Source organism: Lepisosteus oculatus, chromosome 16 (genome assembly GCF_040954835.1).
Source record: "Lepisosteus oculatus isolate fLepOcu1 chromosome 16, fLepOcu1.hap2, whole genome shotgun sequence".
Lineage (NCBI taxonomy): Eukaryota > Metazoa > Chordata > Actinopteri > Semionotiformes > Lepisosteidae > Lepisosteus > Lepisosteus oculatus.
The window spans coordinates 16,743,285-16,759,796 of record NC_090711.1 but is presented as its reverse complement, the minus strand read 5'-3'; the positions used below and the strand labels follow the sequence as shown (position 1 = coordinate 16,759,796).

The following is a 16,512-nucleotide window of genomic DNA, read 5'->3' as shown; positions in this document are numbered from 1 at the left end:
GTAACGCATACTGTCCAGCCTCCATTTCTCTATAAAAATTTACTCTGTTGCACACACACACACTAGAAGCAGGAACCGCTGTCAGAAGGGAAGATATGTTCAAAATATCGCAAATATCGATCATGTTGCGATATTTTGAAATATAAAAGTCAATTGATTGTCCATAATATCGCTTACCTATTTTTTCGAAGAAATGTTTGTTAAAAGAAAAGTCCAGCACTAGCTGGATTTGAATACACAACCTCCCAGTTGGTAGTCACGCACCTAGACCAGTCGGCTACAAGACAGCTCGCATGAACAGGCAGGCGAAACACCCCTACACAGCCCTGTCGCAGCACACAAATACCGTTATTAAATTCTTTAGATACGCGATTCCATATTATATTAGCAGAAAAGCTTAAAACTACCACTTTTTCACACGCTATTTCACATGCTAGTTAAATACTTCAATGCTTAAAATCGTTAGGGAGAAATGGAATACCGGTGTGCATTTTTCCCTTAAAGTGCCGATTCCTGGAATCTGACTGGCTGACACCCCTCTGAAGTGGTTCCATAAAATCTGGTATACGGAAAAGAAAGCGTTGATAAATACAAGTGTCTTTTAATACACTCTTTGCTGTGCTCTTGAGGATCCTTGTGATATTTTAAGCTCTAGTTGAATGATAGGTGTCGCATTTTAAATCATTTTCGTAGTTAGAAATTATGAAACGCCCTGTTAAAAGCAAGGAAGTTTTTATGCCCGTTGAAGTAAAACAAAATGCCCGACGTGATACTGCGACACTCCCACCGGGGTATGCCGCGAAATACCTCACCCATTTTGAATGGCTGCATCTGTATATTGGAGAAATCACTTACAAGTTGGGAGTTATGAATATTTATTTTACTTGTTGACTAAACCGATCGGTCATATCCTGATTTTCACCATTTTCATATAACCCCCATTTGTAACAAATATGAATATCTTGGGGAACACATTTGGTGTGGCACTCTACCTGGAAGTCACCTGTCAATCAGGCAAGTATGAGCAACCAATGAGCACCCTGATTTGCGGGGAACAACACCACACTTGATTATGTCACAACCAAGCGCTATCTGTGATTATTATAATTAAAATCTAATGCATAGCAATAGAAACACACTGTAACTATGAACCAAAACCTGGCAACCTTACAAGCTAAAGAACCAGGCTTAGAGAGTGACTCTTTAAGCCAACAGTATTCTGCCCAAGAGTTTCTCTGCAACACTAAAAGTTTTGTCACTAATTACTGTAATTGTAATTTGACCTGATCAACTAAATTAATACAGTTGGACTGTTGATGATAAGTCTGAATACCAATGTTAATTTAGAGTAGCAGCTGCAACAAAAGGATCAAACTGTTTTTCTCCCCACATACAGTATTTTGCACTTGCAGTCTATTTTTTGCACACATTCTAGGAAAGCCAACGTCAACCTGACTCTATTTAATTCTTTTAGTGTGAGGCTAAGTGAAACTACCTCTTTTCTGGCACGGAGGGGAAAACTATTGGCATGCAACTCTAGAACTCTAGAACAGCTTGGCTAGTATTTAGCTTTTGATCAGTATAAATTAAGTGTACACAGAATAAACCTTGAGAACTATACTTGCCTTTGAGTGTATCAATATAAAGGCATAAACCCAAATAATTTTTGCAATTGACACCCGAAGAAGGTTCCACAGCCTAAACGTTGTTTTCTTTCTTTTCAGCATGGAATAAACATTTACTTGTTCCTTTGCAGCCTACGCATGCTGACACAGCTGCCTACTTGATTTAAATTGATGTTTTGCACATTTATTGATGTATGAAGTCAACTGTATGTTGTAAACTTTGATTTTATCTGCATAAATTGCTTTTTCATTTTGTCAGATTGATTCCTAGTAGCCCTTAAAGTACTCTTCCCCCATTTAATGTTCCACTGACTAATTGTTCCAGTAATTCAAATCAACCCTACAGTGGTAATAGTATCAGGTATTGCAATGTCATACAATACCTGATATTTCCTTTGTAACATTCATTTGGACAGTTGTAATACTGAATAATTATTTGATGTGTATTTGTATTAATGATTTCTAGTGATTGTATTTGATAATTGTTTAAATAATTTGATTAAATACATAATACTTGTGTGCTGCATTTATGTATCAGTATATTATCATACATTACCCACCGGGATCATTAAAGGGCACCAGAATATAAGCAGAGGGTTCACTGGGGGTTCCACGTTTTGTGTCTATAATGGAGATGAATCTTCTCTTTGCTTCTTCTATGCTATCAGACATACTGCTTGTGGTGTCAATGACAAAACAGAGCACAAAAGGACGATAAATTCCCATCAACCTGAAAGACAGAGGAAGAGGCATGTGTGAGAAACATTAGAAATGAAAAGTGAAATTAGGGGTTTAGAAAGTGAAATACAGAACTGCACTTCGATGGCCTATATGACATAGCATTGTTCAATTACAGTAGATGTACTGTCACCCTGAATGATTGGCACCATGACACATTAAAAAGAAGAATGTTCAGAGCTGTTCATACCATAGAAACTCATCATCTCCAGCTGCATTGCGGATGTCCTGCAGCAGTTCCATAGTAGCTGTGGTGGCTATCTGTGCTGCGATTTCATGCAGAGTGCCATGATCTGAACTGTAAGTATCCTTATTGATACCTCCACGGGGGATATCATCGCTAGTAAAGTCAGACAAACCGCCATGGCTACACTTCCCTAGAGTTGGAGAGATAGAGTATAAAAGTGAGAAAGAGAGGGAAAGACAGACAGAAGAACAAACAGGGAGAGAGAATAAACTATATATTAACATATACAGTGGTGCTAGAAAGTTTGTGAACCCTTTAGAATTAACTGAATTTCTGCATAAATTTGACCTAAAACGTGATCAGACCTTCATCTAATTCATAAAAATAGATAGAGAACCAACCCAATAAAACAAATAACACACAAAAGATTATAATTTGTCATTCAAAATGATCTAACATTAAATGTCTATGTTGGAAAAAGTATGTGAACCTATGCTTTCAGTAACTGGTGTGACCCCCTTAAGCAGGAAAGACTTCAACCAAATGTTGACAGTAACTGTTGATCTGTTTTGGCTTGGAGAAATGTTGGCCTATTCCTCCTTACAAAACTGCTTCAACTCAGTGATGTTAGTGGGCTTTCTTGCATGAAGTCTGCACTTCAGGTCCTGCCACAGCATTTCTATTAGATTATGCTCTGGACTTTGACTTGGTCATTTCAAAAGGCTAAATTTCTTCTGCTTCAACTATTATTTGATAGACTGACATGTGTGTTTAGGATCTATGTCTTGCTGCAAGACCCACCTACTGATGAGCCTGACATTCTCCTGTAGAATTTGCTGGTTCAATCCAGAATTCATAGTTCTGATAATGATGGCAAGCCTTCCTGGTCTCGTGGCAGAAAACAGCCCCAAACCATGATACTGCCACCACCGTGTTTCACGGGTGGGATGAGGTTCTTATGTTGGAAAGCAGTGTTTGGTTTTCGCTAAACATAACGTTTCTGATTTATATTTTCAACTCATCCATCCACAGAACATTCTTCCAGTCGCCTTCTGGCTCATCCAGGTGGTGTTTAGCAAACTTTAAACAACCAACAATGTTCTTCTTGCAGAGTAGTGGCTTCCTCCTTTGCTATCCTCCCATGCACACTATTCTTGCCTGATGGTGGACTGATGGTGGACTCATGAACACTGACATTAGCCAGTACAAGAGAGTACAGTACAGCCTGCAGATCCTTAGACATTACCCTGGGGTTCTATGTGATGTCCGGGAATATTATATGCCTTGCTCTTGGAGTGATTTTTGTTGGATGACCACTCCTGGAGAGACTAATATTAGTGTTAAATTTTCTCCATTTGTATACTATCTGCCTGACAGAGGATTGGTGAAGTCTTTAGAAATCTTTTTGTAACCTTTTCTTGTAACCTGATGAGCATCGACAACTCTTTTTCTGAGGTTGTCAGAAATCTCCTTTGATCGAGGCATGGCATGACTCAAGTTTCTCTTCTAAATAGGGCAGGGCCACCGAAACTCACTCATCCCATTGACTGACACTCCGGACTCTAATTATCCCCTTAACTGTACTGACAATCCTAGAGGTTCACATACTTTTTTCGACAAAGACATTCAATGTCTTTTCATTCTTATCAATAAATGAATGATAAAGTATATCCTTTTGTGTGTTATTTGTTTTATTGGGTTCTCTATTTTTATGACTTAGGTGAAGATCTGATCACATTTCTAAAGGGTTCAAAAATTTTCTAGCACCACTGTATAAGTATAGTTAAAGTTTGTGGTAAGAGAGTAGATAATGTTGTTTATTGAAGTTTGAAAAGAATATATTGTTACTAACAACAGTGATATAATGTCCAGGGCCTTAAATTGCTGTCTGTAATTGTCCATGTAGATATTATTATATAGTCGTAGTGATGATCACATTTTGAACGATTGTATTAAGAGGCCAGAGACATTCTACTGAACTGTCTTTTACCTTTCACCTATAAACTACATCTTTCCATGACTCTTATACTGTTTTGTACTAAATGTAATCAATTTTCATGTTTGTAAATTAATTTTCTCATTGCAATGTTTCACTGGACATGGTAACATTCCTAGCAATCTGTCACATGCTGTTTGTGTTCAGTCTCAGTGTAGATATACCAATCATTAACTTTATAAACACAACCCAGTTTTCTCCCACAGCCCAAAGACATACTGTATTAGTAAGTTAAATGGCTTCTGGAAATCATTGCCCCATGTGTGTGTCTGTGCTTGTCTGTGTGTGTCCCTTGATGGACAGGTGTCCCCTCCAAGGTGTATCTTGACTTGTGCTCATTGATTGCCAGAAAAGGCTCTGGCTCCCCTGCAACCCTAAATTGGATGTAATGTTTTGACAAAGAGTAGATGGATGTTTATGGACAAGAAATAAGTAAAATTAGTGGTTGACACGGTAATTTGTTAGGACTGAATGCCAATAAATATCTGTCCTTATCAAGATGAAGGAAATACTTGAGGAATATTAAGACTGAAAGCCTAACAGAAACAAAATGTCCTCATAAGCACTAGAATTAACAAATAATATTAAATATATAGTTGTAGTTTAATTAGTTTAATTTAGTTTATTATAACAGGTGTAACTGGTTTACAATACCTTTTGGCTTTGATGCCCAAGGATTGAGATCATAATACCCCGACGTGAGCTTCTTTCTTTGTAATATACTCTCGAGGATGTTGGTTGGACATGTCCCCTTAGCACAGTCACTGCATGTTGGCTCACCTTTAGCTGAAGGAAAATATGACAAGTTTTGTAAGTAGTGTTGATGGGTGGAACAGCCAGATGACAGTCACAGAAACTCAGAGATAACGACACAGTCCTGACATGTAAATCTATTATACATTAAGTAGAGAAAGAATATTAATGCACAAATATATGTTACGGTTGACATCCTTCCCCTAGGGAGCACTCCATTTCACTCCTGTCAATAGTTCTCTGTGATCATTCATATGTGTTCCAGGTGTGCCTTGTTGTGTCTCCCCCTATTTATTCTTAGCTCCTCCAGGGCTCAGGGGTCAACATTTGGGCACAGATGTCACCAGGCCCGCCTAGCACCAGGATACCCTACAGATGCAGTCATTCAAAGTGATAAGCGCGGTACAAACCTGTACCATGAGCAAATCATTACGTCATAGCGCATCATAACGCATCATACCGCGGTACGTGATTGGCTGGCCAAAATGACCGACAAGGGGAACTCGTGGTGCATTGGTCGGTCGTGGAAAGATTTAATCATAAAATGTCTTTACTCTGCACGTTTTAAATCGCTTAGTATTGAATATTTATATGGAATTTTACCACTAAAGAGAATTTTTAGTAGCTGAGCATAAAAAGAATAGGAGCATAATGCATCTGAAGGTCATAAACGATGTTAATTTAGGAACATAAACATATTATGTAAACTGTATATTGCTGGTCTTGGTATTTTAAAGAAAAAATACACACCAGTATTCCATTTCTCCCGAAACATTTTAAGCATCAAAGTCTTACATGTGGTTATTTTGGAAACGTTTTTATGTGCTCCTTGGTCCTTCTGACCATGTTACTGTACTGTTTATACAGCATACAGTACTTTGAGAAAAGTTATAGTTTTAAGCTTTTCTGCAAATATGCTCGATATCAGAGTAGTAGAAGTTGATTAATAGGGAATATAATATGGAATCGCATATCTAAAGAAATTAATAACAATATAATTATATTCATGTACTGTAACACACACAGTAGTATATACACATATCTATTGATATGTGTACAGCTGTTTCACTCTTGCTCACGGGATTGTGTTAGTGGCGTGATGGTTTAAGTTCCTGACTTATAAGCAAAAGGTTGGCTGTTCAAATCCAGCTATTGCCTTAAGTTTTATTTTACCAAACATTTATTTGAAAAACTAAAATAGCAATATTATGGACAATTTATTGACTTTTTTATATTTCTAAATATGTTCGAATCAAAGTCATTTTTTAATAACAAAACGAATAGTCACCGTCTTTCCCTCTGAATCGCTCCAGTATCAGGAACCTCTATCATGTGGATCCCTTTAGATCTCCCTTCAGATTTAAAAGGTTATTAATAATATCTTCAGTGTCACATCTTCCCAGTTTAGCTGATCTTTTGCTGCATACACATGCTTCCACAGCTCCCTAGGTAAATTATCATACTTGACTGAGAAAGCTTTAGAGAACTTAACATTTTTATTATCAACAAATTGTAAATACGACGTTTACATTGGCATTATTAATTTTTCACTTGAGTGTATAGAGGGGTGTCAGCTGTCAATGAGAACAGACCTCCCCCTCTTAGTATAGTTCGATAGTATAGTTTCTATTGCTTTGATGTCTGTGAAGCAATGCATAATAGCAATGTCGTCTGCGTATATGTACTTTTTGGCAGTTGTACATGACAGGTCAGCTGTGTAGATGTTAAACAGCATTGGCGCCAGCACCGAGCCTTGTGGGACGCCATTCTTAAGGTAAAATTTCCTGGAGGTTTCGTTGCCCAGTTTAAGGTAAATGATCTGTTAGAGATTAGTTCTTGGATAAAGAGGACCATTTTCATGTTTGGGATGGTACGAAGCAGTTTGAGTATGATTCATTTATGCCAGACTGTGTCATAAGCTGCTGTTAAGTCCACAAGAACAGCACCTGCTTTCTTTTTTTCTTGGAAGCATTGTTTGATATCATCAACCATACAGCAGACCTGGTCGGTTGTTGATCTATTTGTCCTGAAACCTGCTTGTTCATTTGGGAGCTGCGGGTCTATGATAGAGCTTATTCTGTTGTATATTAGCCTTTCCATAAGCTTGAAGGTGATGCAGAGGAGGCTGATTGGCGGGTAGCTTTTTGGGTCCTTAGGTGGTTTGTTTGGTTTAAGAATAGCGATGACTTTTGCTGTTCTCCAGATCTTAGGCATTTTGTTTAGTAATAGGCAATTGTTGAAAAATGCTAGTAGCCATTCTAAGGCAGGTGCAGAGAGGTGGGTAAGCTGTTCAGGATGCAGGTGGTCAAGTCCTGGAGCTTTCCCTGCCTTGAGGGTGGAAATCGCTGCAATCAGTTCAGAATAGGTGAAGCTGCTGTGACTGTAATCATCTGCTGAGCTGGCTCGCCAGCTGTCATGAATCTCTTGTTTAACTTTCCTGGCAAACTGCTTGTCTATGTGGATTGGTTTGCCGCTGTCAATAAGCACCTTTGCGATGTCTTTGGCTTTGACCTGGTTTTCGGTTTGTGGTTTATGGCTTTGGCCGGTCAGTCGGTTGATGGTTTACCAGGCTCTTCTACTGGAGTGCTTCATGTCCATTTCAGAGACGTGTTGTTCCACTCTTGTTCCCTTTTGTTGTCCAGGTATTCTATTAGAGCCAAGCCGTTGGATTGCAATCTTTCTGTTGTGGTTGCTGACTCAAGTTCAGAGGCTAAGTTTGTACATTCTTCGTCCCAGATGGGAATGTAGGTCTTTCGGAAACCTCTTGGGATATTATTATTAGATGTTATGATTTTCACTGATAAACTTGTGTTAACATAAACTACAGTATACTTAAGAGTTATTAAACCAGTTGTTATTTATTTTTTGGCACAGCCAGCTGGCTGTGCCTGCTAGAGCACCACAATTCACACTCAACCACATCACAGATCACAGATCAGTCCCAGTGTGTCAGATTTTGCTGTTTGATCTGTGCTTGATCTTTGATCTGTGCTTTAATAGAGAGCTTATCTCTGTAAATATATTAATATCAAGTGGCATTAAATACAACTTTTTTGTATAGATGACAGTTTTCTAAAATGTATTTAAAAATAAAATGATTACAATTGGCACGACTGTAGCTTTTTTACGATACCTCCTAGAGTTATGAAAACACTTGGTGTGTGTACAAAGCACATGTGGCTGTTTTCGCAGCCTTCACTATGTCGTTTTTAAGCCATTTTCTTGACACTTCTGTTCATATCTTTGGAAGGGAAACACAGAAAGCCTTCAAATGCATTTTAAAGACCACGACAATTGTGAAAATGTAAACTCCACATAAAACTATCAGTGAGCTAATTCTCTTTTTTTAAACCTCCGGTTTTTCATCGATGCATAATTACACACTAACTGGAACCCGGGGGAACCGCTGTGTACACGTTACAACGCGAGAAATACTGCTCAATACGGCTTTGTGCGACAATCCGTATATCACCATAGGAAGCATAACAGCATAGCCTCCAATTACCCAGACCACAAAACAAAGGAATAAAGCTTTGTTTGATTTCTGAAACCCTTTCTTTATGTCCTGTTTTCATTCAGGTAAGGGTCAACTATATACACAATACTGCTGAGTGCAGGAAAATTCCTATTCTTTACTCAGCAGCATCTTAAAACCAGCACCTATGGTGTTCAAACCGATTTTATTTACACAGAAGACTGACACAGCTTCACGTTGTGAATCTGTTTTTCTAGGAAAACATGTGAGTGGGGGAGGTGGACTGCCCTTATTCTACTTTGAAAATACCTGTGAAACCGGTACCAGCGCCAAGCAAATGCATATTAATGTAGGATTTTCGGGCTCACGAGGATTTGCGCCCTACAGTACAACCTGCAGTTCCGCTGTGTACATACAGTACGAACATGTTGTGATATTTAGAAATATAAAAAATGTCAATATAATACTATTTGCTATTTTAGTTTTTCAAAGAAATGTTTATTTGTTAAAAGAAAACTGAGGGCAACAGCTGGGTTTGAACACTCGACCGCAGGGTTACAAGTCAGTCACAAGTCAGTCACTTAAGCTGTCACGCTACCATGGCTGTCATGTGACAAATTTCTTTCGATACATGATTCCATATTATATTCATTATTAATTAAAAGTATTAAAAGTATGCTTCTGTTTACTTCGATATCGAGCGTATTCGCAGAAAAGCTTAAAACTGTCACTTTTCTCACAAAGTACTGTATGCTGTATAAACGTACAGTAACATGGTCAGAAGGAGCAAGGAGCACGTAAAAACGTTTCCGAAATAACCACATGTGAGAGTTTGATGCTTAAAATGTTTAGGGAGAAATTAAATACTGATGTGTATTTTTGTTTTAAAATACCAAGACCAGCCATATACAGTACAGTTTACATACAATTGTTTATGTTCTTATATTAATATCTTTTATGAGCATGTGAAAGGCATAGTGAATTGGAGATTCTCAAGAATTACTTTGTATGATTGGAAACATATGCGTGATTGGATCAACGAAATGCTGTAGTGTTACTTTTTGTCAATGAAAAAATAAAGTATTTTCGTTTACAAAGACGGTTACAAAGAATGTGGACCAGGGTAATACTTTGAGTTTACAGCTTGTCCAAGGTCATTCGTTATTAATACTATTAGTAATATCTTCGGTAAAGACTTTGATGGCGACAGCTCAAACACTGTACATGAGAGGTTGAGCTCCACCTGGCGGTAATTCCAGATACTATATCTTACTTGCGGTATTATGCAGTATTATACGGTATTATACGGTAAACCGTGTTATACCGCGAAACGCCCACCACGTTTTACCATGGTATAACCCACTCATTTTGAATGACTGCATCTGTACGCCCATCTCCTGAGGGCATAGACCTCATCCCCAACATCTCCCGTGTTCTGAGCCCAGGGTCTGAAGGACTTCCCCCCATTATCCCAGGATCTCCATGTTGGTTTTCTGTTCGTGTTTTCCCCGTTCCCAGGAATTTTAACCTTGTCACGTCTCAGGATTAATCTTTTGCTAATGGACTCTAGGACTGTGCTCTGACCCTCCTTCGGACCTGCTCGGATTTGGACCCCACTCTTTGTCTTACGGACTGTCACTGTTATTTTGTCACTATTAAACCCCTGTGTGTTTCCCTATACCACACCTCCTGTTTCCTCCAGCTCTTACCGCATTGCATAGGGTCTACTACAAAACTTGACACGGACTGCAGATTCTGTCCGTAACAATAAGCTCTAAAATGTATAGTAAAACAAAAGTGTATAATATACATCTTACAGTCTACTAAATAATCTTTTTCTATGTCTTCAAGCTTTGATTCAAAGACCTACTGTATAATACAGTGCCATAAAAAAAATATTTGCCCCCTTCCTGATTTCCTCTATTATTGCAAATTTTTTACACTAAATGTTTTCAGGTGTTCGCCAAAAATCTAATATTAGATAAAGGGAACCTGAACAAATAACACTTTTTTTTGCTTATTTCACTTATTTAACAAAGTTATCCAACACCTACTGGCACTGTGCAAAAAATTAATTTCCCCCTAGTTAAATCAACCCAAACGGAATAATTAGTCAGCAGATTGAACACAGCCAGGCTTGATTACAGCCAGCCCTGCTCAATATAAAACCCAGTTACTGTGTTTGGACCCTTACCAACAGAGTCAAGTTGAAAGCACAAAGATTCAACAAGCACATTATCCCATGATCAAAGGAAATTCCTGAAGAGATCAGAAAAAAGCTTTTGATATCTACCAGTCTGGAAAGGGTAACAAAGCCATTTCTAAGGCTCTAAAACTCTGCCGAACCACAGTGAGAGCCATAAACTCCAAATGGAGAACACTTGGAACAGTAGTGAATTTCTCCCAAGTAGCAGCATAAAATCATCCAGGAAGTCACAAAGGATCCTAAAAAACATCCAAAGAACTCTCTTGCCTCAGCTAAGATCATTGTTCATGACTCAAGAAGAACACAAATGCTAATTTCTCATTTGCCAAGAAACACCTGGATGATCCCCAAGCCTTTTGGCTCATCTTGTTCTATAGACAGATGAGTCAAAAGTGAAACCTTTTGGATGACATGTGTCTCATTATGTCCGGCGTAAGGCTAAAACAGCATTCCACATAAAGAACATCATACCAACAGTCAAATATGGTGGTGGTAGTGTGATGGTGTGGGGATGTTTTGCTGCCTCAGGACCGGGACGACTTGCCATAATTGAAAGAACCCTGAATTCTGCTCTGTATCAGAAAAGTCTTATGGCGAATGTCCAGTCATTCGTCCGTGAGCTGAAGCTGAAGCGTATTTGGGTCATGCAATAAGACAATGATCCAAAAAACAAAAGCAAGTCCGCATCATAATGACTGAAAAGAAGCAAAAAAGTTTTGGAGTGGCCTAGTCAAAGTCCCAACCTAAGCCCAATAGAGATGCTGTGGCAGGAACTGAACGAGTAGTTCATGCTTGAAAACCTACCAATGTTGATTAAATTAAAACAGTTCTGCAATGAAGAGTGGGCTAAAATTCCTCCACAGTGATGTGAAAGACTGATATTGAATTATAGGAAACATTTGGTTGCAGTCATTGCAGCTAAAGGTGGCATAACCAATTATTAAGGGGGCAATTACTTTCTCACACATGGGATATGGTGTTGGATACCTTTGTTTATTAAATAAACAAAATTATAATAAAAAGTGTTATTTGTTCATTCAGCTTCCCTTTGTCTAAATATCTGAAAACATCCAGTGTGACAAATATGTAAAAATACAGGAAATCAGGCAGGGGGCAAATACTTTTTCACAGCACTGTGTCTTATTTCCTGGGGATATTTCTCAAAATCTTTTTTTTCTTAATGCCTACTGTACATTTCAATAATTCTCAAAAAAAAAAAGAAAAGACTCCTATTATCTGTTTCCTTTGGGGAAACATAGTGAAAAGCTTTTGAGGAAACGTGAAAACCTAACCTACAGTACTACAATCTAAATTGTAATTTAAACATAATGCTTACATTACATAGTGAATTCTTTAGACAATATATGATGACTGGTTGTCGTGCAGGAAATCTTAAAATGTTACATATTTGTAAGCACATTTAAAGTTCAGGTGGTGATACTACTATATTAAGTTTTCTATGACTCCTGAGAGTAAAATATAACATGACAAGCATGAGGGAGGAATAGAGACATAGTGGTTCTCACTGCTGCCTCACAGTGCTAGGGCCCCTGATTCCAGACCTGGAGTGCTATCTGCAAGGAGCTTGTTTGTTACCGTGTCCGTGTCGGTTTCCTCTGGGTGATCCTGTTTATTGATTTCTGGGGAAATCTGCCCTAGGTGTCAGTGTGTGTGTGTCTGACCTGTGATGGACTGGTGTCCTATCCTAGGCTGCACCCTGCCTTAGGCCCATTGTTTGCAGTGATAGGCTCCAGCTGCCACACAACTCTGAACAGGAAAAAGGATGGATGGATAACAGACATGAAGAAATCAATGTCTGGCTAATGAAGTGTGGCTCATAGAACTGATTACAGATGCAGCCATTCAAAATGCGCGGGCAATACCGCATTATTTTGCGGTACGCTGTACTCAGTCTACCGTGAGTTACCGGTGAATACCGCGAGATACCGTAAATTCTCCTATAATACAGCAAGCAAAATAATAGTATCCAGAATTTCCGCAAGGTGGAGCTAATAAAGCTCAACATCTCATGTTTTGAGCTGTCGCCATCAAAGTCTTTAACGAAGATATTACTAATAGTATTAATAATGAATGACCCTGGACAAGCTGTAAGTGTAAACTCAAAGTATTGCCCTGGTCAACATTCTTTTTTTCATTGACTGTCTTTGTAAAAGTAACACCACAGCATTTCGCAATCACGCATTTGTTTCCAATCATGCAAAGTACAGTGATTCACCATGCCTTTCACAGGCTCATAAAAGAGATTGATTTAGGAACATAAACATATTACCATATGCAAACTGTACTGTATACAGTATGTATATGTATATTTAATGTCTTAACTGTGCCCGTTTAAGTATTGAATATTCATATCTAATTTTACCACTGAAGGGAAATCTTAGTAGCTGAGCATAAAAAGAATAGGAGCATACTGCAACGCGTGTGAAGGCCATAAACGATATTAATTTTGGAACATAAACATACAGTATATGGCTGGTCTCGGTACTTTAAAGAAAACACACGAAACATGGTTTCATTCTGACCAGAATCGGTCTTGAGATATTTTTAACTTGATTTACAGTATTTGAGAGGTATGTCTTAACACCGATACTACAGTGCTTAAGTACTGCTCACGTATATGTTTCTAGGTTTATATTATGCATTTCATACAGTCAAATTACTTTTGAGCAACTAATAAGAAGCGCGAAACGGTATGTGTTTTAGTTTCGTTTTGTGCTGGGACCCGTGGATTGATTAGAGATATCAAGTACATACAAGTCATTTTTTAAATGTTGTAGTTCGTCTTGAAAAAATGTTACGAGTACATCATCTATCAACAATTACACAGGTTCTGTTTCCATATTGCGGATTTTGGTTACGTAATATTATTTTCTAGATTTCACGTTGTGAATATATGATTTGGGCAAACAGAGCCGCAAAGAAGTACATTATTGGTTGTTGTTTTTTTTTTGCAGTTTTATCTAGAACAAGCGATGCTTAAACCTTTGTCTGATTCTTGTGAAACTATCCACACGACAGTTACAGTACCTAGGAGTTGACTTCAGTGATGTCACCGATGGGATGTTTCTAAAAATCCATCCTCTGTAAAACGTCTTCTCTAGTTGTCCTGCATATGTATTCGCTAATGAAGCTGTGTGTTCTGAGCCTGGATCTCTACATTTCTGTATGAACCAGCGTTGAGGGCTAAAGACAGCTTGTGTTTAAATTGAGTGTAAGGCAATTTATGCTTCTAAAGTCATGGTCAGCATTTATTATTGTACTGTGCTGTAAACGTGTTCTGTGCCAAGTTATTTTATTTTATAGCGTTTTTATAGCGTTATCGAATCCGGTGGCGCTGTGTGTTAGTTTCCTGACTCCCATGTCACATGGTCTGTGATTGAAACCTGTAAAACCGGTTTAATTCGTCACAGCCAGCACTCCGGTTGTAAAGTAGAAGCAGGCGAGATTTCCAGCGAAAAACACCTCCCCCTTCTTCAGGTGTGAGGGTCTTCTGCTCAGAATGAAACGCTAAAATGTAATGTAGGCTCTGAATGGGTTCAGTTATGATTTGGGCTTGATTAAGGTCGCTGCCTTTCATCTAAAACCCTACTTGAATCCTTCTAAACTAAAAATCAGTGTTAGTGAGTTCTAAATAAAGAGGTATCCAGGTAACAGTGAAACGGGCGGACAGTCTGGGGAGATCGCCCGTTTTCCATGTAAATAGTTCCGCACCCCTTGGTGTTTCTCTCTCTCTCTCTCGGGTCACCTGATCATTAGCTCAAAAGATTTGAGTGCTTTGTGTATATTCTAATGGTAGTGGGGGCAGGGTGTGTGGGAACAGGTTTGGTTGAAATTGCATTGGAGATCTATGTTCTTCACACCTGAAACATTTTCTCTGAAAGCATTTTCTTCGCAGTTTAACCGATCTTGTTACAGCATGTTACAGTTTACTATTATTAACCATATTAATTTTAAGTGCTTAATGTAAAATCTTGTAAAAATATATTTTCATTGTTCAAATATGCATTAAGTGTGACTATCATATAATAAGTTAAATACAAAACTAAAGAAAAAATAGGGTTAAATATAATTCAAAATATTTTGCTAACAATGTTAACTGTTTATGAATAATAAAATGTATTAACTAAGGAGTAGGATGGCACAGTTGTTAGTATGTTTTTTGTTTTGTTTCTTTTTCATAAATACAACAGTAGTACCTGATGTCTCAGTGGCTTTCAAAATTAAATTATGCATGCAAACCTGTGAACTAGAAAGATAACTATGATATCCATCCATTTGTAATGGTGGCAAAGTGGTTAGCATTGCTATCTTGCAGCACTGGGGTCCTAGGTTCAATTCCTGCCATCCTGTGTGTGGGGGGTTTACATGTTCTCTCTGGGTTACATGGTTTTTCTCCATATGTGTGATATGACTCCCTCTTGCACTCCAAAACATACTGGTAAGTTAATTGGTTTATGGGAAAACTGGCCCTGGTGTGTGTGTGTTTGTGTCTGTCTGTCCTGTGATGGACTGGCGCTATGTCCAGGGTGTATTCTGCCTTGTGTCCGTTGCTTACTGGGATAGGCTCCAAATCCTCTGTACTGGATAAAGAGATTAGAAATGGAAGTAAAGGCACTATGTGGATGTAACTATACACAGTGTTAGAAACCCACTATGAAATGGCAGCATCTCACTGAGAATAAAACATTTTATAGTGCTGGCTTAAGGAAACAGCCTTTCCACCTCTCTTGCACATCAGTATCCATACCTAGTTATTTAAACAAATTACCTCTAATTATAAACATCTTAATATGCTGGCTCTGTGGATCCGCATCAGCTATGTTTGCCCATTCCTTCAATTCATGTGCATCCAACACATACAGTGCCTTGCGAAAGTATTCGGCCCCCTTGAACTTTTCAACCTTTTGCCACATTTCAGGCTTCAAACATAAAGATATAATTTTTTTTATTTTATGTGAAGAATCACCAACAAGTGTGACACAATTGTGAAGTGGAACGAAATCTATTGGATTTTTGAAACTTTTTTAACTAATAAAAAAATGAAAAGTGGGGCGTGCAAAATTATTCGGCCCCCTTGCGTTAATACTTTGTAGAGCCACCTTTTGTTGCGATTACAGCTGCAAGTCGCTTGGGGTATGTCTCTATCAGTTTTGCACATCGAGAGACTGAAATTCTTGCCCATTCTTCCTTGCAAAACAGCTCGAGCTCAGTGAGGTTGGATGGAGAGCTTTTGTGAACAGCAGTTTTCAGCTCTTTCCACAGATTCTCGATTGGATTCAGGTCTGGACTTTGACTTGGCCATTCAAACACCTGGATACGTTTATTTGTGAACCATTCCTTTGTAGATTTTGCTGTATGTTTGGGATCATTGTCTTGTTGGAAGATAAATCTCCGTCCCAGTTTCAGGTCTTTTGCAGACTCCAACAGGTTTTCATCCAGAATGGTCCTGTATTTGGCTGCATCCATCTTCCCCTCAATTTTAACCATCTTCCCTGTCCCTGCTGAAGAAAA

The 16,512-nt window shown here is 38.4% G+C and overlaps 1 protein-coding gene across 1 annotated transcript in view; it reads right to left on the bottom strand.

Moving 5' to 3' along the window:
* The window catches only part of LOC102694522 (von Willebrand factor A domain-containing protein 7-like), a 111,286-nt gene that overhangs the window by 65,582 nt on the left and 29,192 nt on the right, over positions 1–16,512 (bottom strand). Inside the window, exons 4-6 of the mRNA XM_069179656.1 lie at positions 5,201–5,332; positions 2,554–2,740; positions 2,186–2,355 (exon numbers count right to left, since the gene is read on the bottom strand). Of these exons, the coding sequence (XP_069035757.1) occupies positions 2,186–2,355; positions 2,554–2,740; positions 5,201–5,332 (489 nt within the window). The remainder of the gene's footprint in view (positions 1–2,185; positions 2,356–2,553; positions 2,741–5,200; positions 5,333–16,512) is intronic.